This window comes from Andrographis paniculata, unplaced genomic scaffold (assembly GCF_009805555.1).
Source record: "Andrographis paniculata isolate CXL003 unplaced genomic scaffold, ASM980555v1 Contig5END, whole genome shotgun sequence".
Classification (NCBI taxonomy): Eukaryota; Viridiplantae; Streptophyta; class Magnoliopsida; order Lamiales; family Acanthaceae; genus Andrographis; species Andrographis paniculata.
In genome coordinates, this window is record NW_026137595.1 from 3,377,400 (window position 1) to 3,398,641 (window position 21,242).

Genomic DNA, 21,242 nt, shown 5'->3' on the forward strand with positions numbered 1-21,242 from the left:
ACGATTTTCAGCAAATTCACCAAACCACATGGGAATTTTATGCTATTTTGCCTAAATTTATTAATCTATCCGCTAAACTTAGTTATATTTATTTTGTATTTTTACTGCTACTTTAGATAATATGTTTTCGTCTTATCTTAGCAACTTTGACTTTTAATAAAATTTATTATCGTTATTAAATAAAAATAAACCACGTATTATAGGGTGTGTTTTTTCGGTCTGTGTTTTTTCAGTCTAGGTTTGGGCTGAATTACTGTGCAAACAGTTGGACGGCTTGAGGGATAGCCTGTCTTTTTTTTTTTTCTTTTTATTTTTTTATTTTTTTATTTTTTTTTAAATTTAAATTATAAATATAAATTAAAATTTTTATAATATGTATAAATTAATAAAAATATATACAATATATATGTCATTTTTTAGAGAATAATTTTTTTTTTTAAATATAGATAAATAAAAATTTAGAAATTTATATGTAAATATAATATAAATTTATAATGAAATTATACAAATCAATACACATTTATATTATTATATTTATTACTCATCAAATCAATCATATCAAAACTCCTCGAACCCCAGCCAAACCTAAAGACAAAAGAAACATTAAAATTTAAACTCACCTCAAAATTCAAATAAAAACCAAACCCAAATACAAATTTCCCTAAACCCCCTAAAAAACACACTCATAATTTTTTAGGAATTGATTATCTCTAATAAAATAATAATAAAAAATAATCAATTTCAAAATTTAAAATTTATCGATAATTTATATGTACAAATATAATTCAAATTTATTTAAAATATCATGTTTATCTACAATATTTTTAATTATTTAAATTTTTCTAATTTTTTATATCAAACTTCAATATTTATTTTTTTAAAAAAAATTTTATATTTAAATTTTCAAATATAACTAATCCTATAAATTCAAATAATTTTAATATTTAAAAATTATTATAACATTATCATAATCTATATAATTAATATCTTAAAATTTAAATATATTATTAGATAATACAAATATATAAACATAAATAAAATAGTATAACAAATTTTATAAAATAGTAAAAATAATAACTTATAAAGATAATGATATTACAAGAGTATTAAAAAAATTAATTTAAATATTAATATGAATATAATGTGAATAAAATAAGATAATAAGATTAAAATAACTATTATAACAAATGCGATTAGACTTTGATATTCAACACAATAAAGTGCAAAGAACTTCTTATTTCAAATATAGCGTTTTACAATTAATTTTTTAAAGTTACAAAGTTTTAAAATTTTAAAAAAATTGATATGATATTATATATATATATATATAATAAATTTAAGATAGAGATTTTTTTTAAAAAAAAATTAAATACTGTAGTACTAAAATTTTTAAAATTATTTTATAAACAAAAATGTACTTTTGGATTTTTATTTTTTAAAGAATTTAATGAATATTTGAAGGAAAATGTTCATATGTTTTATTACTTGCTATTGATAGGACATGAGTTATATATTTAAATAGAATATGAATTAGTCTGGCGGGCCTGGTTTGCAGGGTATTAGGTTCGGTTGGGTATTTACCCGGTGCGCACTTTTGAGCAGCGGCTGCGGATTCCCACGTCATAAAAAAAAATAGAATATGAATTACTCCGATTATGACTCATCATTTATCAATATTTAATTATGTTAATTATAACTTTTTCAATTCTCAAAATCAATTGCTAATTCAATATAAAATTTTATGTTAAAAACATTAATTCTAACACATTAAAAACTTTAATTTTTTTCCCAAAAAAAAAAAACGAATTTGCATTCAGAAACTTTTTGATAAAAATTTTGTGATTTAATTTTCTCTAATGCAATGTTCTATTACAAATCTTCATCAATGCCCCTGCTAAAATGATGTTGAATGATAATATGATGTGTCGGACTGTGTGAACTAGAACCTTTTTTCATGTCAATTACAAACTTATTATCACAAACTATTAGAATTGATTATTTTTGTATGTCACAAATATTTTTAAATATCATTTGAAGCCAAACTTCATGTGTTTTTGCCAAATTTGCTGTGACATACTCAACTTCCATGAATGATTTTACCACAATTTATTGTTTTTTTGATGCTCAAAAAATGAAATTTGTTCTAAGAAAAGAATTGCTAGCCGTATTTGCTTTTCAAATCATTAATACATAGTGTGTCTTTTCCGTCGGACCTGATTTGCAGGATATTAGGTTCGACCGGAGGTATATCCAGTGCACACTTTCGGATAGCGGCTGCGGGTTCCCACGTCATAAAAAAAAAAAAAAAAAAACCAACCAAATGGAGAGTCGTATCTTCCAAAATTGATCCTATTTTTTACTGTTCATTTGATGTATCACAAACATAAGTCTAGACAATATGCTTAATGCAAATATAATATTCAATCTCGTATTTATAAGCTAAAGTAAATTTCTCATATATTTTTTTTATATAAAGTGTAATCATATTTTTTTATCTTATCTTTCTTAGTAAAAGTTTCACTCACAATAAAAACAATATAATCAGACATATAAAATTTTCTAAAGATATCTTTAGTATACTTTTTTTTTTTATTTTTTTATTTTTGCATAAAAAGATACCATCACCGTATTAATAAATACCCACGCTAAATAAATAAATTTCTTTGTCATTTTCTTTTTAAATCTATCTATCATCTTCTCATTGTCACTTGTATAAAAATCATCAACATATAAGGTGATAATAATAGTAGAAATACGTTGGCTCTTCACATATGATGTTTGCTTACTCGTGATTTTGTTAAAACCTTGCTTTCTTGAAATAACAATCAGTTTCACAGAACCACGCAACCGGTGTTTGTTTTAACTCATGTAGCACTTTGTTTAATCCGTAATTTAATATTCATTGCTTTCTTTAATAAGACTCTAAATATGTGCTATCTATATCTCTTTCTTCAAAGTATTGTTTTGAATCACTGAATTGACTTCTAGTTGATATAATTTCCAATCACTTTGAATAGCCATATAAATAGTTACCTAAAAGCAATATGTGCAAAAGTTTTTGTAAAGAAAATGCCGGACTACTATAAATAGCTCTTATCCAAAGGTCTTGTATTCTTCTTGTGAATTGATTCATATTAATTTAATTTGATTTTGTTCACCTCTTGATGCCAACAATATACTTTCTTGAGATTTTTTTTTACCAATTTTCATATTTGGTTCTTGTCAACTGCGGAAATTTCATCCTCTATTGCATTTCTCCACTCCGGATCTTTGAAATCTCTTCAAAACTTTTAAGTTCAAGAATACAAAAATTGCAAATATTATAAACATACATTAGTTGTCGAAACTTCTATAGGAACAAATCCAAATTGCTTGAATTTGAACCTGGTAATGATCACCCAAGTTTGATTTCAAACAACTTTTTTTGAACACTGGTTAAGCAAATAAACTGATGTATACATAACATCAGCCCCAAATTCATTTCCTTTGGTGAACCATTATCGTGAATGATCATCTATTTTTTTTTTTTTTCATGATCACCCATCAATATTTTATTCAATTGGATGCCCGGGTTCAAACTCAATTTTAGATGTTTTCATAGGACAACAACGACGCACACACATACAATTTTTTGGGACTATTCAAATTCGAACCTGGATCATAAGGATTCCACCACTTGGGTATAGCTAAGTTGGCTCCACGTACCTTCCTTAGAAAATGATAGATAGTGCTGCTTTCTAAGTATACAACCTTTATATATACTTTTTTTTTTCCTCTTAAGTTTGGATAAATCATACACCTTCTTCTTTGTTGTAACACCTTAAGAATATGTAAATTTTGGATGCTAAGACTCGACAATGCATTTTTATTGGCTATGTGATGATGAATTTTGCTATAGGTGTTACGATCCTATTGAGAAAAGGCTTGTCAGAAGCCGTGATGTTGTATTCATAGAGGATTAAACGATTGAGGACAATGAGACGGACCATAAGCCAAATGTTCAAAATAAATACTTGATTTATTTGGATCGAGTTCTTACACCAAAATTGGGTGGTGATGAACATCAGTCTTTCAGCGTTGATGCCATTGATGATGTTGATGTTAGTCTGGATTATTCTGAGAATTCGATGGATATGTCAGAATCTTCATTGAGAAGGTCTACCAGAGATAGACAACCCTCCACTAGGTATTCATCTACGGAGTATGTGCTATTGACCGAGAATTGAGAGCCTGAGGATTATGAAAAAACTATTCAGAGTCCTGAAAAAGGAAAGTGGATTGTTTCTATGAAAGATGAAATGCAATCCCTACATGCTAATGGCACATATGAGTTGGTTGAGCTTTCAAGTGATAGAAGGGCCTTGAAAAATAGGTGGATCTATAAGGTGAAGCATGAATAACACTTATCCTCTCATCGATATAAATCCAGGCTTGTTCTGAAAGGCTTTAGTAAAAAACATAGTGTTGATTTTGAGGAGATTTTTTCACCGGTTGTCAAGATAACTTCTATTCGTGTTATTTTGGGTTTGGCTGCTTGTCTTGACTTAGAAGTGGAGCAAATGGATGTCAACACGGAGTTTCTTCACGGTGACCTCGAAGAAGAAATTTATATGGAGCAGCCTAGAGGTTTTGTGGTGAAAGAGAAGGAGAACCATGTATGTCGATTGAAAAAAAAAAAAAAAAAACTTGTATGGGCTTAAACAGACTCCGAGACAGTGGTACAAGAAATTCAAATCTGTTATGATTCAACAAGGGTACAAGAAGATTGATGCCGCCCTTGTGTTTTCGTGCAGTGGTCTTAGGTACTGATGTTATCATCTTACTTCTTTATGTAAATGATATGCTCATAGTAGGCTCTTCAGCCTCGAAAATAAATAATTTGAAGAAAGAGTTGAGCAAATATTTTGCGATGAAGGATTTGGGGCCAGCTAGAAATATTCTTGGGATGTATATTTCTCGGAACAGGGAAGAGACAAAGTTATGGTTATCCCAAGAAAAATATATCGAAAAAATGTTGCAGCGGTTCAACATGGACAAGACCAAAGCTACTTCTACCCCGCTTGATGTTTCGTTTAAATTAAGTGTGAAGAAGCAGTGTCCTTCTACTAAGAAAAGAGAGGAAGATATGCAGCGGATTCCTTATGCCTCAGTAGTTGGAAGTTTGATGAACGCCATGGTGTGTACTCGGCCGGGCATAGTTCATGCAGTTGATGTTATCAGCCGATTCATGTCGAATCCTGGCAAAGAGCATTGGAGTGCAGTGAAGTGGATTATGAAATATCTTTGGGGAACTTCGAGTGTGAGGTTGTGCTTTGGTACTGATAAGCCGGAGCTTGATGGTTATACAGATTCTGTTATGGCCAGAGATATTGATAATAGGAAGTCTACTTCTGGACACTTGATAACTAATGCAGGGGGAGCTATTTCATGGCAGTCCCGATTGCAGAAATGTGTTGCACTCTCTTCCACCGAGGCGGAGTTTATTGCTTCTACCGAAGCTTGGAATGAATTATTATGGTTGAAGACTTTTGTGAGTGAAATCGGTTTCGCTCAACAAAAGTATATTTTGTATTGCGAAAATCAATGTGCGATCCATCTTAGCAAGAATCCGACATTTCATGGAAGATCGAAACATATTGATACAAGGTATCATTGGATTCGAGAGGTTTTGGATTCTAAGTTGATTGAAGTTGATAAAATCCACACGAATGAAAATGGTGCGGATATGTGCACTAAAAGTCTTCCAAAAGACAAGTTCGAGTTTTGCAGGATGGCTGCAGGGTTGGTCGCCTCCTCCACATAGTCGGAAGGGAGAGAATTGTTGGGTTTGGGTTCCTTCTATGTGTAGCCTCCCAATAATTCAAGTTAGCCCAAAAAGAGTTAAAGTCTTTTTGCAAATTGTTGCTCTAGCCCTCATTGTTGGGAGTGAGGTCATTTGGGTGTAGGGTTTTGAGAGAGACAATCGCTATCAACGTACGCGAGAGAATCGACAAGCAAGAGAGAATTTCTTCAACTCGGTTCCGATCAACGGTCTTGTCATCTTCGGATGTTGCTTTTGATATCGTTGATTTCTCACTATTTGTTTGAATTTGATTTTGAGTCTTATTGGTTGAGAATTGGAATAGGTTGTTAATAGTTGGGAGATCTCTTGTGATTGGGGTTCGATTCTTGTAATTGGGTATGGAGTTTTATAGCCCTTTTGGTTATGGTTATCTTTGATTGTACAAACCTTTTGATACAGTGAATTTTGCCTTGGGTCGGGTGATAGACCTCATGAATTTTATCCTTCACTTTGAAGTTGTTTTCTACGTTAAAAGTTTTGATGTCTCCTATTATTATTTTCGTTGTTTATTGGTGGTTATCATTTATCGTGCTTTGGTACAAAGGAGAATTGATTGAAGGGAAATGTTTTGGTGGAACAGTTTGAACACCCTTCATAGGCGTGACCACGCTTAAGGAGTACATCGAATCTGATTTTGGTTTGCATTTTTGTCTTCTTCCGGTATTCTCCCATCAACTTCGACATTTTCGGCAGCGGCAGCTCCGGCAAAGGAATGGCGGCAAACTTCGATTCCGGCAGCATTGGCAGGTCCAACGGAGGATTGGCGGCGGGCTTAGATGGTTATTCCAGCAGTAGCTCACCTGCAATAGCTCCGGCGGCGGTGTACAAGTGAAAGCTCGATCGGTTCCCGTAGCAGCTTCTTGAGCTGAAGAAGAACCGGAATGAGGAGAAGAAAAAGTAAGAAAATGAGGAGAACAAGAAAATAAGTAAAGAAGAAACATACCTGGTGGGAGGGCGATTTGAATTATTTTGTAGTCTTAAAATTTCTAAAGCTTTATCAATATAAATAATATATATAAAGCTTCCAAAATTCCAAAGCCATTTTCTTAATTAAAAAATATATATATAATAAGGCTTTGTAGTTTTTGAAACTATTTTATTAATTAAATATAAATAATATATAATAAAGCTTCGGAAATTTTGAAATAATTTTTTTAATTAAAAAAATAATATATAAGTAAAGTTTTAGAAATCCCAAGACCAATTAATAGACTCGGAAATTTTAGAGCTTTTTTAATTAAAAAAAATAATATATATAATAATATTTCGGAAATTTCGAAATCACTTAAAATGGATTCGGAAAATCCGAACCTTATAGTAATAGTTACGAAATAGCTTCGGACATTACGGTGTCTTTTAAATTAAATAATCTTATATAAAAAATAGTCTCGAAATTTTCGAAATAATTAGAATAAAATACTATTTATATTTTTTTTAGTAGCATCGAAATTAATCGGGAAGCTTTTTTCGAGTCCCATTTCCAAAATTCTGGTAGTGTGTCTTCAATTGCTAAATGATAAGATCTTCAATTTTTTATACTCTGTGTATCCTTTGTCGGCATAATAAATCCCAGAGGTTATGCAGCCTAAAAATAGTTATCATCTTTATGTATCAATAGTCATAGAGGTTCTAGCAAAATATTGAAATCGAAGAACTATCACTAGCCATAATAGAATTGTAGAGAAGTGGCTCTAGCCAATACCACCACTTATTCGATTTCTGGAAAAGAATTGAATGAATGTTTAAGGAGGAAATACGTATATATTTTGTTATTATGTCATCATCTTGTTCGTAACACATGGGTTACATATATAGTCACTCATCATCTGCTAACAATGTCATAAAATATAATCTTTTCAACTCCTTGACATCAAAATTCCCAATTCAATATGAAACTTTGATTATATGTTAACATCAATTCGCCACATATATACAAATATATATATATCGACATTTTCTTTGGGATAGGAAATTCATACATTTAGAGTGGCATCTCTGTCGAACTTTGGTTATCCAAACCCTAACAAAGCCCCACCTAAATATAAAGAAATGGCAAAGATAATGTTTTCACAATTGTTATTTAGTCTCTCATCATCATCGTCATCATTACCAAAACAAATTAATTAACAAAGACAGGGTTTTTAATCTTCTTCTTCTTCTTCTACTACATATGTCATGTCAATCTGCAAACAATCAACTGATGACGACAACGACGACGAATTCTCCAAGCATCAATGGGTCCGAGAGCTTCACTTTCCCCTCCTCGACTTCCCTCTTACCATCGACAGAATCGGCCCCGTCGTCTCCGACAATGCCCGCCGCCGCCGCCACACTCTCTACCTCTCCAATCTCGACGACATGGTCGGCGTCCGCGTCTTCACACCCACCGTCTATTTCTACCACTCCAAATCGAGAGACGAACACGTCGCCGGAGTTATAGAAGAAGCTCTGAGAAAGGTTCTGATACCTTACTATCCCTTCACCGGCAGGCTGAGAGAGACCGGAAATGGCAAGCTGGAGGTCTTCTTCGGCCCTGACCAGGGCGCTCTAATGGTGGAGGCCCACTCCGACGTCGCCCTGGCGGATCTCGGCGACCTATCGATGCCGAACCCCGCCTGGATCAAGCTGATTTACAGATTCCCCGACGAGGAGGAGTACAAAGTCATCGACATGCCGCTGGTGATCGCTCAGGTCACCAAATTCGCCTGCGGCGGATTCAGCCTCGGCCTGAGGATGTGCCACTGCCTCTGCGACGGCTTCGGGGCGATGCAGCTGCTCAGCGCCTGGGCGGCGACGGCGAGGGCCGGGATTCTGGTGGCGAATCCGCCGCCGTGCTGGGAAAGGGATATCTTCCTGCCACGTGTCCCGCCGAGGATTGAATTCAGGCACTCGGAGTTCCGGCGGGTGGAGGAGGGGTCGACGCTGACGAGGAATCTATGGCAGGGGAGCCCCGTGATGAAGTGCTACCGGCTGAGCCGCGACTACCAGGCCCGTCTGAAGAGGCGGGCTCAGGCGGCGGCGGCGGAAGGCGGCGCGTCGTTCACGACGTTCGACGCCGTGGCGGCGCACGTCTGGAGATCGTGGGTGAAGGCGCTGTGCGTGGAGCCGCCGGAGTACGAGCTCCGGCTCACGTTCTCAGTGAACGCCCGGCCGAAGCTGAAGGAGCCACCGATTCCGGCGGGGTTCTACGGCAACGTGCTGTGCGTGGCGTGCGCCACCAGCAGCGTCGAGAGGCTGGTGAACGGGGGGCTGTCGGAGACGGCGAGATTGGTGCAGGACGCGCGGCTGGGGGTGTCGGAGGAGTATCTGAGGTCGACGGTGGACTACATGGAGGTGGATCGGCCGAAGAGGCTCGAGTTTGGCGGGAAGCTGACGATAACTCAGTGGACGAGGTTTTCGATTTATGAGTCGGCGGATTTCGGGTGGGGGAAGCCGGCGTACGCGGGGCCCATCGACCTGACGCCGACGCCTCAGGTGTGCGTGTTCCTGCCGGAGGGCGGCGGCGGGGACGGCGAGGGCAGCGGGGCTACGGTGGTTTGCATATGCTTGCCGGAGTGGGCGTGCTTCAAGTTTAGAGAGTTGCTCATGGATCATTGGTAGCTTGCTTGCTTATATGCCTATATCATTATTATTATATATATATATTTATTTATTTATATGAATGGATTTAATTTGTGTATATTCAGCGTTTAAATTATCAAATTTGTTGGAGGAATGGAACTTTGTAAATCTTGCAAATTGTTAATGCAGAAAAATAACAGCACAAGCATCTATTGTGTTCTTACGTAAATTTTATCACATATTTTTACTATATATTTAGAAGTAAAATAATTTTTCTTTTATATTATTCTACGAATTTATTCAAAACATCAATCAATGTATATTTATATTATATCAAACAACTATTAAAATTCGACTTTTTATTATTTAAAAATTCAAAGCAATAAAATCTAAACCAACATCATGGGTTCGAACTCCGATGTTTTCGGATCTTGTATATCACACATGGTTCATCTTGCATAATTTGTCTTGTTTAAACTAGTTTACATGCTATTAAATTTGACTCGGAATTTACCAAAAGAAACGTAATTTGCTAATTGCAAGAGGAAAGGTTGAGTACCGAAGAGAATGAATAGTTGATATTAAACATGATTTATTGTTATGGTTTGAAAAAAAATCATAAAAGATTTTGATAATGGATTAGGACATGGGAATGTGAGGAATGTTATAAAAGATTTTGTTTGTGTTTATTTTGTGATTTTGTTTTATGTTTTACTATTCTAATTTTTTTTTTCTAAAAAATATTATATCAAATACCTATTTTTTATTTATTATATTACATTAAAATTAAATTTTACATTTAAAACATCACATCAATACATATTTATATTACATCAAACAACTATTTCAATTCAAAATTTTACTATTCAAAACTCAAATTTCACAAGTAAACACACCCGAATTGCCTTCCCTTTGCTCGTTGTCACCAACATTGTCTCGTCCTTGCAATGGTACTCCGGCGCCGGCAATGAGGTATCGATTTTGAACAAACTCCCAAATCTGAATTGATATGGGTGTTCCCAAAACGTGATTCGTTCTTTGTGGGTTTGGGTTTGTGTGTGAAGAATGATTCGTGAATCGCTTCACTACGGTTTCGGTGATTTGGTATTTTTGTGTTGAAAAACTAACTCTACATTTTATTTTTTATTACTAGCTAGGAAATCGTGTTTCAAACAAGATACTTGTTAATTTATTTCATCAGTTTTTTGATCTCCTCAGTCTCGTGGATTCACATCAACACCCCCAAGCCAATGGAGTTTCCTCCCTACGATTTTTTTTTTTTTTTTTTTTTTTTGTTTCATATCATTTATTTTAATTTTTTATTTGTCTTTTTCGTATGATTATTTTTTAGAAATATAATTATACGTTTTAAATATATTTTAAATTCTATAATTTATAGTTTTTAAATTTTAATTAAAAAATAATTATTTTTATTGATATATTTTTTAGTTACTTACCAATTATTTTTTACCTAAATTTTTATATCTACAATAATACATTCAAATTATATGGCACAATAGGCAGTATATTTATAATAATAAAGTATATCTAAATGTTATATCCTTGTTTACCCAGCATTTTTGGATGAATTGATTGTTCATAAAGAATTATGTTGAAAATATAAAATATATTATTTTAAATTGAATATTCAATTTTTTTATGAGTATTTAAAATTTTTTTTTTGACTTTGTAATTTTTTATAAAGTATTTTATACTTCCTCTCCGCCTTTAAAAGTCGCGTCATTGTACTTAATATTAAAAATATTCTTATATTTGTATAATTTTTTATACAAATATCTTTTTATTAATATTATAAGACACGAATCAAAGTATTTTTGTAATTTTTTCTTAATTTATAATTAATATTTGAATATTAACACGCAAAAAGTAAATAAAAACGTCCGTTTTTAATACTATTATTTTTTTAAATTGTAATCCACACAAATTGGGTTGGATGAACAAAGTCTATTATACTTAATAACTATTTTGCCATTTTTTAAAATCAATTTCTTATATAGACTTTTGTAATAAAGTGTGTGTTTGTTTTGCCTTAAAAACAAAAAATAAACAAACATATTTTTCTAAAGAAATTAATATATCAAACACATTAATTAATTTATATTATCTATATAATTTTTTATACCTTATATTAAAAATATTTTTTAAAAATATTTCACAAAACAAACGCACATTCTATTTTATATTAAAATTATTCATGTTCAAACACAATGATATAATTATCCAATATTTTTCTAATTAATTTTTATAATATATATTACTCTCTCAATTCCACTTGATTTGTCCATTTTTTCTATTTTTGTCAGTACCCTGTAATTTGTCACTTGATTTTCTTGAAATACAATTATATATTTTAATCATATTGCAAAATTTATAATTTATAATTTTTTTATTTTAATTAAACCATTTAGTAATTTATAATTTATAATTTATAATTATTTTTATTAAATCATAATTATTTTTACTAATATATTTTTTAGTTACTTACTATTATACAATACTTAAAACTCTGTATCTAAGTTAAAAGAGACAAATTAGTTGAAACGAATGAAGTAATATTTTTACATCAAACATTAATTAAAATTTTATTAAATATTATATTGATCTCAATTTTTACTAGTTTCATCGTACTTGTAGATTTCATGTTGTAACTCGTATAGTATAAAATTATTCTCTGCAAATTCAACGAGAATAATAATTTCACTGATGTTTATTTTGATGGATTTTGAAAAAAAATTAGCTTTGTTTATACAACACACTTGATACTATTCATTTCTCAAAAAATATTACATCAGATATATATATATATATATTTTTACAAAATATCAAATCAAATATTAACTTTTAATATTTTTCAAACTTTCAATATTTCAAAAATCTTAAAAAAAAACCATGTCTAAACAAAGCCAAATAAATTTGATATTTAAATAATGTATCATTGAATATTTTGTGTGAGAAAAAAAAAATATATATATATATATATATATACACACGTGTTTTCAAATAAATCCCATAGTTCAAAATAGTAAAATAGTAATAATATAAGAGTGGTGTTAAAAGAAACAAACCAAGAAGATTAGGGTAATATTTAAATCTACCAGTTATCTAATCGAGCAGAGCAATAAATCCTATATATATATATATATATATATTGTAAGGCAGGGTTTGTATTTTAATTTGTATTGGAGGCAAGAAATTAAAGAATCAAGAAGATTAGCGGTTGTGGATGCGTTGCGTTTCTTTCCAGTTTGCAACTCCAAAATTAAACCATGCTCATAATAAGAATGTGGGCATCTCTGCCGGCGGTGGTCGCCGCCGCCGTCATTGCTACCGGTCACATCGGCGCCGCCGTGGCGATCACATCAATGTATGTCCTGGGAGACTCCTCCGTCGACTGCGGAGACAACACTCCCTTCTATGGCCTCCTCCATGGCTCCCTCTCCCTCTTCCCCTGCAATGGCTCCGACTCCACTCTCCTCCCCCACCTCCTCGGTAATTATTACTCTCTCTCTCTATACATATACACACACATATATATATATCGATTATTGGGAGCTCTTCAATTTCTTGAATTATTGGTGCAGCAAAGAAGATGGGGCTCCCGAAAACGACGCCGTTCTACACGCAGAACGGGACGTTCTCGGCCATTCTCAACGGCGTAAACTTCGGGTCGGCGTCGGCGACGATCCTCCACGGCAGCAGCCAGACGTACCAAACGCTGAATCAACAGCTCCGGCAGGCGTTCGAGACGATTCAGCTCGTGCGCCTCCATCTCGGCGAGGCTGCGTCGCGCCAATTCGTCGAATCCGCTGTCTTCTACCTCTCCTTCGGTAAAGACGACTTCATCGACTACTTGCTCGGCAATTGGTCCGTCTCTGGCTACCGATACTCCGGCCGAGAATTCACCCACATTTTAGTCCGCCAGATGACCAACGCCGTTCGAAACCTTTACGATTCCAACGTCCGCAAGTTCATCTGCGCCGGCGTCGTGCCTCTCGGATGCTCCCCGCAATTGCTGCTTCAGTTCGACAGGCTCAGCGCCAACTGCGTCGATGACGTTAACATTCTCGTCGAGGACTACAACGCCAGGCTCGAGGAAAGCCTCGCCGCGCTTGGCGAGGAGCTCCGTGACACCGTCATCATCTTCTGCGACGTCTACGCCGCCATGATGGAGCTCATCACCAATCCTCTCGCCTACGGTATGATCGTCGATCGATCGATCAATCAATCAATTCCGCTGTTTTCGATAGAAATTGATTCGTAATTATACGTCGTCGGATGCAGGAATCGAGGACGTGGCGAATGCGTGCTGTGGAGAAGGCGGATCGGGCGAAGCTGCCGGGTGTGTGTCGCCGGGAATGGCTTGTCTCGACGCGTCGACGCATGTCTGGTGGGACTTGTACAATCCGACGCCTGCTGTTAACGCCATGGTGGCTAACTCGGCCTGGTCGGGACGACCCTTGTCGTCCGTCAGCCGGCCTATTACCGTGCGAGAATTGATCTCCCCTTAGATATCAGCATATATATATATAAGGTGTATTCGTTTGCAGGATTTTGCAAAAATTTTACTATTCATCAAATTTTTTTTTCTTAAAAAATCAAATCAAACACTTTATTTCATTTTTTTATATTATACTATAAATTAATTTTTTTTTATATCATACGATACAATTATTACAATAAACCTTGAAACAAAAACACCCTATTAGTGTAATAATGATAGAACAAGAAAGATGAATAGATAGATGATAAACAAGAGTGTTTTTCAGATTCTAAATTAATTATTGAATGGGGATAGATAATTAGAAAAAATGAATGAGATTTAGAAGAAATGATAATAAGGCTAAGGAGAAGATGATGAGGTAAGAGGGCAGAGTGGGTGGGGCTCTGTTCTTGGCTGCTGCTGATCCTGTTAAAGACATCATTAATTCATTTCTTGAGAATTTATTTTTTATATAATGTAAGAATCGAAATCAAACCCATATTTTTTTTTTATTTTTTTAAAAAAGTTTATATATAGGATGAATATTGAAATGGAAAGAAGAAGATACCATCTGCAGGGAATTCAGTTGGTGCAGGGGGAGATCCCATAGGCAAACCAATTCCTGCATCCCATTTTATTTATAAGTGACGTTACAACAATTAATAATAATAATAATAATAATTTTCGGCAGCGACAGCGGATGCAAATTTTCACGTCATTAAAAAATAATAATAATAATAATAATAATAATATACCTTGGGAAGGGGCTTCACTTGGTGCAGAATCTGCTACAGGAACACCAACATCTACATTTGCCATTAAAATTAAAAGTGTGTGTGGATATTTTTATTGTAATTATCTAAGTTCAACGACTAAGGGTATGCCAAGACAATTACAACTTTCGAATTTTGAAAATTTTGGTAACATTAAAAGTTAATATTTGATGTGGTTTCAATAATATATATATATATATTTATTTATTTAATTGATATTTTAAAAAAAAAAATGTTACCAGTATCTTTTCAAAAAACATCAAAACTATAAAATACAAAAATAAATAATAAATATTTTGGTTGTGTTTGTTTATTATTAAATTCGATCTAGTATTGTTTATCAAATTTTTTTCATTCAAAACTATATGATCAAACATTTATTTATTTTTATAATATATTACAAATATATATATTTAAATAAACTATCACGCCGAATATTTATTTGTATGACATCTTCAATCCAAACTTTTATTATTTACAAACCCAAAATCCAAATCAAATAAATATTCTACAATATATATATATATATATTTTCTGTCTCAAACTTCAGTATTTTTAAAATAAAAAATAATTATTTATAATTAATTTCTAATAAATATACATTATATTTTATTTTATCATATCACCTCAAAAAAAATATACTCTCCTTACCAAAAAATTAGTCTATTTTCTTTTAGGCACAAAGTTTAAGAAATATAGAATTTGATGGTTAATTAATTTGATTAATTTATTTAATCCTTATAATGTTTTGTTATTTTAATATTTTTTATTTAGTGAAATATTTTTTTTATTTTTTTATACTGAATATTCTATATTTTGAAATTAATTTCTTTTAAACAAAAGTTTATTGTATTAATAGTAAAACAATAATTAGGTAACAACAAATTAAATTAATTTTAATAATCTATATGTAATTAAACAATAAAAATTGATGTGATTATAAAAATTTTAATTGAAATAACATTTTACATAAAAAAAAAATTTCAAAGGTAAATACAAAAAATGAATCATAAATAAATATTATGTAAAAATTTTTGAGGTTAAATTTACCGGATTAAGAGACTAATATATTATTTTCTCTTATTAAATATTTACAAAACAATAAAATTAAATATTTTTACAATTCTCAATAATTAACAATAAAAATACAATAAATAAAGAAATAAATAAATACTATTTCTTTTCTTCTTTAGATAAAATAAATATAAATTCAAATCTCATTATTTATTAATTTTTTGAATCAAAATATTAAATTAAACACCCCAACACAAATTCTTTACTACGTTTTACAATTAATATTATTTAAAAATATAATATATACACGTTAATACAATATATAATCTACAAATTTACAAAAATTCAAGAATTTAACCAAAAACTAATTTGTATATTGCCGAATATGTTTCTTATAACTAATATGAAAAAATATCTCAAATTAAATATACAAACAAATACATTTTTATTTTTTGATATTATATTAAAAATTAATTTAATAATTAAAAATATCACATCATTATATAATTATATTATATTAAATAATTATTCTAATTTAAAATTTATTATTTAAAACTTCAAATTCAACTCTTAAATGTATAACAACACAAACTCTAAAGGAAAAAAATATTAATAATTCATTATAATATAGTTATGTTTGTGATTTAGGATCTGTTTCTTCAGTTCAGTTTGGGCGGGATCACTATGCAAACACTGTGCTTGAGTCTATCCTTTTTTCCTTTTTTTTTTCTTTTCTTTTTAAAATTATAAATATAAAAATAAGTATAATAATTATAATTTAATAAAATATATACAATATATATGTTATTTTGTAGAAAATAAAATTTTTTATAATATAAAATAATAAAAATTTAAAAATATATATAAATATAATATAAATTTATAATTAAATTATACAAATTATTGTACATTTATATTATTATATTCATACCTATCAAATCAATACACATCAAAACTCTTCAAATTCCAACCAAACTCAAATCCAAAAGAAATATCAAAATTCAAACTATTTCAAAATTCAAATAAAAACCAAATTTAAACCCAAATTTCCCCAAAACCTCCTAAAAAAACACACCCTTAAATTATTATTTATTATTTATTAATTTATTAGAAAATAAGATTAATTTGGTTGCACGGTAAAAAAAAAAAAACTAATTTGTGAAACAAAAAAAGTATATATTTTTATCTCTCGTAATATTACTAATTTATGAATTATCTTATTTAATATTCTACGTATTTAAATTTCGCCGAAAATCAAATATTATATCATATTTGAGAAGAAGAAAGTACTATAAAAACAACACACGGGTTTGCACTTAATAATTATATCAAAATTTTCAATTCAACTATATAAAATATGGCTGTAGAAAAGAATTTTGAAGTTTTTTTTGAAATTGTTTTTAAATAATAAAAAGTTCAAAGGTTGTTGATATATTTTTGTTAATAGTAATTGTATAAAAATATTATACTCCATTTGTCCATTGAAGGATTAGTGTTTACTTTTTGCACGTAAATTTTTTAATATTAGTATTATATTATATTGTAGTAAAACAAATAAAAATATCTCTATTAGTATTATGTAATATAAAAGTAATATTATTTGTATAATATATTGTAAGTTTGAATGATATTTATTATGTTAGGTAGGTAGTATAATTATTAAATTAGGAAATTATAATCTTGTTTTGAGATGAAAATAAAAAACTAGAACTTTTCAACTGAGACGGAGGGAGTATTAAATATATAATTTTTTATTATTTTTATAAATTTAAAATTCTAAAAATATGAAGTTTGTTTCTTTTGTGTTTTAGTTTGGAGAGAAATGTTTTTTTTTTTTTTTTTTATGTGATTTATAAAGAACTGCGCAACTAGTATAAACCTAATGAATGTATGTAAAATAGTATTAATTTTTCTAAAAAATTGGGTTGAAAATTTTAACAAAGCAAATATATTTTTTATATAAAGAAATATATAACCAAATTGAAATGCAATATATGCATGTTAAAGTAAAATTAGGAAATGGTTATAAGCCCATGTGATATTTTCTTCTGTAAAGCTAGAAAATATATTTATTTCTATTTTGAATGTGTAATTACAAAGTAATTATATCATTAAATACCCTATTTTTTTTCCACAAATATATTTACTTTTATATCGCATAATTATTTTTATATAAAAAAGTAAGAGCAATAATATTATTACATTATTTTTATATATTTATTATTATTAAAATACTATTATTTCTTAAGCGTGACAAAAACAAATATATACTTATACTTTTTGTTGATATTAGACTTAGTGCGTAGAAATAATTACAAAATTTAAAAATAAATCATTGCTGTCTCCGCAATGACCGTTACGCTGATAAATATAGGTGAGGGCACACAAAAACACAAATGATGCATGTGCTCATTAAGATATGATAGAAAAAATAGCATTAAATAATGCATCAAAATAGTATTTTGTCGACTTCTTTTCTTTGAGAAAATATATATATATATATATTGAAAATACGAATAAAAGAAAAAAATAAATACAAAATCAACACAACACTTACTAATAAGAGTCACTGTACGTACCCGCACAGAAGCTAACCGGAGGGGCGGAGACATTGCAGGCGGAAGGCATCTTAAGTGCCCTACTGATGTCCAGAGGGATCCCGGTCTGAGCCGGCCGGCTCAGCAGCTGGCAGAGGCAGACCGGCTGAGTGTTCACCAGCTGCCCTAGCTCCGGGCAGCAACCTTTCTCCGGCTGCGTCAGGTTACTGCCCTTCTCTACGAAGCTCAGGCAATCCGACATGTTGATTAGATACGGGAAACAGTCGATCCCCGGCGACGGCGCCGAAGCCACAGCTGGTTCCGCCGCCGATTGCCGCGGAATCGCCGCCAGGAATACCGCCGCGGCGGTCAGAAGGTACGCAATGGCCGTCAATTTGGGAATCGCCATGGCTGTCGATTGCAATTTAGGAATTTAGTTTCAGCACTCAGAACAGACAGAAATATATATATATGTGTGTATATAATGTGCTGCCCAATTATTATACTAGTATTTAATTATTATAGAGAAAATTAATAAATTGGAGGAGGAAAAAGTGGTGACAATTGCCAACTGCTATCAAATTGTGTTAAATTTTTGTTACATCTAAATTTGTGGCTATTTTGATCTTTCACATATCTTCACTCATCACTTATCCTACACATTATTGCAATGAATTTATGACCTACGCCTTGTTTTTTTCACTATTCTTTGAAATTTCATGTGGGCTTTTTTGTTTTCTTGATCATCTTGCTTTTAAGTTCGCCATTATTCTTCTTTTGGTTAGATGATCATTACTATCTTCATAAATCATAACCATGAAATCGAATCAGGACAATCCCAAGAAAATGAATGTTTATAAACCAAACTTTGAAAAAACCAACTTAAAACAACAACAACAAATCGAAGAACATCCGTCTTTCTTACCAACAACGAAACGACAAGACTCGATTCGACTTTGAGGAATTACGAATCAGAACTCGGCCACATGCATGCGATCAAAATAGCAGCCGGTAGGGCCTCCATCGGGGAGCAGGGCAAGCATCACCGAGCCTGCAGCTCCTTCTTCGACTGTCAGAACTCCGGTGTTCCAATTAATATCTGTTTTAACATATCCCGGGTGGACGCAATTTACAAGCATATTCAGGTACTTCTTGGCAAGAACTCTAGTGTAGGCGTTGAGGGTGGCCTTTGATATGCTGTAGGCCGGGAGCATCTTCTGCCATCCGTTGGCTTCGATTGCTTTGCACTTCACATCGTGCAGAAATTTTTGCACTATCCTGTCGATTTTCTCTTCGGTCAGAGTCTCTACGCTGCTGAGCTCTTCCCTTACCTGCTCGTTAGGGATGCGCTGCACAAGAACAAACAGGCTCTCAATTATAAACATCAAATCGCAATGCTGGAGAGCGCAGATTGGCGAATTGGAGAAAGATCACCGCACGTTTAGTTCACTTCTTAGGGAAGAGACATTCACAATCCGGGCTCCGGTGAGGGAGCGCTGCAGCAAAGGAAGAAGGGCCTCTGTTACATTCTTGACGCCGTAGTAGTTGGTGTCAAGGCACTCTTTTGCCGTCTTATAGGTAGTGATCATAACATCCTGAACCAAGTTTACGGCTTTGCCTGCTAGCTGCATCATGGCAATGTATTGAGAAATCGAGAATGAATTCGAATTCGATCCATTTTCAGGAGTTCAATAAAGATCTAGAGATTTTTACCCATTCTGCAGGATCAATGTTTAGAGCCCTCAGTGCATCTCCATCGACTTCAACCCCGGAGGCGCCAGCATTGTTTACCTGCAGGATTTCAGTAGTGATTCACAAACAATGCAGCCATGAACATAAAAGCTTAAGCTATGGCATGGTTAGATTCTATGATGAAATTTACCAAATCTACAGAATCTTGCTCCTGAGAAATGATTATATCAGCCAGAATGCCAGATCGATTGTGACCTAGTTTCTTAGCTTAATTATATGAACTCTAAAATATTTGATCAGTGCTTCAATGGATTCAATCCAATCCTGAAGAAGGGAATCACGCAAGGCAGCCATGAAAGAAAGCTTGCACGTATAGCATGGTTAGATTCTACCCTGAATTTACCAATTCAACGGTGATGTTATCAGTGGGATCCGTTGTGCCCTAATTTCTGTTCTAATTGAATGAAATCCTCGACAAGTGCATCGATGAATCCAATCGAATCCTGAAATCTATCAGTGTTTGATGTTCTCCTCGATTCCTAGATTCAGTTCATCCGATCATTACTACTTACCAAAATGTCGAGACGCTCGAACTCCTCCGATACGAACTTGGCCAGAGCTTCTATGCTCCCCGCATCGCGAACGTCTAGCTGATGGAAAAGCACATTCGATAGCCCCGATTGGTGCAGCGATTTTATGGCTTCCATCCCCCTCTGCTCATCTCTGGCAGTCAATACAACCGCCACGCCTGTTTTTGCAAGCTGCCGGACCGTCTCCAGCCCGATACCCTTGTTTGCTCCGGTAACCACCGCACACCTGGAAAAATCCAAACATTATCATCAGTATTACCTGCACCGCGCCTAGATTCAACTTATTCGATAGCTCACCTTGTTGGCGGCTGTTGTGAATTGATCGCCATAGTTATGATTCTGCGGAGATTGTTTCCCCTGGGACTGAAATCGACAACAGGAGATTCTCCCGGCTGCTTGGAAGAACGCCTGGCGATGGAGATGGATACGTGTAGAAGAAACCCCACAGAAGACATCCAATGGCTGAAAGGTAGTCCGGAAAGATCACAGGTCAATCTTGGCCGTTTATTTATTGTGCTGAATCACGGTTCGTATGTAATTGGATACTTACAGCTGGATTAACCCTAATAATTTTAAATTAAGACGCAATCAACATCAGATCGGACCAGATTATATTATCAAATAAAAAAATCAACAAACATGTGCATTACATTAAATAATCAGAATACTACAATAAAACAATAAAAAGCACTACCAATAAAATCACAAATTTTAGCACATAATGTAATTAAT

The 21,242-nt window shown here is 32.7% G+C and overlaps 4 protein-coding genes across 5 annotated transcripts; 2 read left to right on the forward strand and 2 right to left on the reverse strand.

Annotated features, from left to right (window-relative positions):
• The first annotated feature begins 8,017 nt into the window (after positions 1 to 8,017).
• On the forward strand, positions 8,018 to 9,442 carry LOC127259127 (omega-hydroxypalmitate O-feruloyl transferase). The gene has a single exon (XM_051286273.1). The coding sequence runs from the start codon at positions 8,018 to 8,020 to the stop codon at positions 9,440 to 9,442; it is 1,425 nt and encodes a 474-aa protein (XP_051142230.1).
• A 3,225-nt stretch (positions 9,443 to 12,667) lies between these two features.
• LOC127259045 (GDSL esterase/lipase At1g71250-like) lies at positions 12,668 to 13,950 on the forward strand. The gene is made up of 3 exons (XM_051286187.1): positions 12,668 to 12,913; positions 13,006 to 13,620; positions 13,706 to 13,950. The coding sequence occupies exons 1-3, from the start codon at positions 12,691 to 12,693 to the stop codon at positions 13,930 to 13,932; spliced, it is 1,065 nt and encodes a 354-aa protein (XP_051142144.1). The 5' UTR covers positions 12,668 to 12,690; the 3' UTR covers positions 13,933 to 13,950.
• Positions 13,951 to 14,100: 150 nt separating this feature from the next.
• Positions 14,101 to 18,637, reverse strand: LOC127259199 (non-specific lipid transfer protein GPI-anchored 11-like). The gene is made up of 4 exons (XM_051286382.1): positions 18,271 to 18,637; positions 14,660 to 14,710; positions 14,473 to 14,526; positions 14,101 to 14,330 (listed from the first exon to the last, which is right to left on the reverse strand). The coding sequence occupies exons 1-4, from the start codon at positions 18,635 to 18,637 to the stop codon at positions 14,224 to 14,226; spliced, it is 579 nt and encodes a 192-aa protein (XP_051142339.1). The 3' UTR covers positions 14,101 to 14,223.
• LOC127259198 ((+)-neomenthol dehydrogenase-like) lies at positions 18,504 to 21,002 on the reverse strand. Of its 2 annotated transcripts, XM_051286381.1 has the most exons (6): positions 20,808 to 21,002; positions 20,493 to 20,736; positions 19,942 to 20,019; positions 19,668 to 19,853; positions 19,154 to 19,577; positions 18,504 to 18,639 (listed from the first exon to the last, which is right to left on the reverse strand). In XM_051286381.1, the coding sequence occupies exons 1-5, from the start codon at positions 20,963 to 20,965 to the stop codon at positions 19,200 to 19,202; spliced, it is 1,044 nt and encodes a 347-aa protein (XP_051142338.1). In that variant the 5' UTR covers positions 20,966 to 21,002; the 3' UTR covers positions 18,504 to 18,639; positions 19,154 to 19,199. The 2 variants fall into 2 exon arrangements, with proteins under 2 accessions (XP_051142338.1, XP_051142337.1); XM_051286380.1 differs by lacking the exon at positions 18,504 to 18,639 and having other exon boundaries at positions 19,064 to 19,577.
• Positions 21,003 to 21,242: the final 240 nt, after the last annotated feature.

Coding starts and splice junctions, on each gene's coding strand:
- LOC127259198 (XM_051286381.1), bottom strand. CDS start 20,965: ATGTCTTCTGTGGGGTTTCTTCTACACGTATCCATCTCCATCGCCAGG. Junction 19,854..19,941: donor ACATTGATCCTGCAGAATGG/GTAAAAATCTCT, acceptor GCCATGATGCAG/CTAGCAGGCAAAGCCGTAAA. Junction 19,578..19,667: donor CCCTAAGAAGTGAACTAAAC/GTGCGGTGATCT, acceptor GTTCTTGTGCAG/CGCATCCCTAACGAGCAGGT.
- LOC127259199 (XM_051286382.1), bottom strand. CDS start 18,637: ATGGCGATTCCCAAATTGACGGCCATTGCGTACCTTCTGACCGCCGCG. Junction 14,527..14,659: donor AAGTGAAGCCCCTTCCCAAG/GTATATTATTAT, acceptor AATGGGATGCAG/GAATTGGTTTGCCTATGGGA. Junction 14,331..14,472: donor AACTGAATTCCCTGCAGATG/GTATCTTCTTCT, acceptor TGTCTTTAACAG/GATCAGCAGCAGCCAAGAAC.
- LOC127259045 (XM_051286187.1), top strand. CDS start 12,691: ATGCTCATAATAAGAATGTGGGCATCTCTGCCGGCGGTGGTCGCCGCC. Junction 12,914..13,005: donor TCTCCTCCCCCACCTCCTCG/GTAATTATTACT, acceptor TTATTGGTGCAG/CAAAGAAGATGGGGCTCCCG. Junction 13,621..13,705: donor CACCAATCCTCTCGCCTACG/GTATGATCGTCG, acceptor CGTCGGATGCAG/GAATCGAGGACGTGGCGAAT.
- LOC127259127 (XM_051286273.1), top strand. CDS start 8,018: ATGTCAATCTGCAAACAATCAACTGATGACGACAACGACGACGAATTC.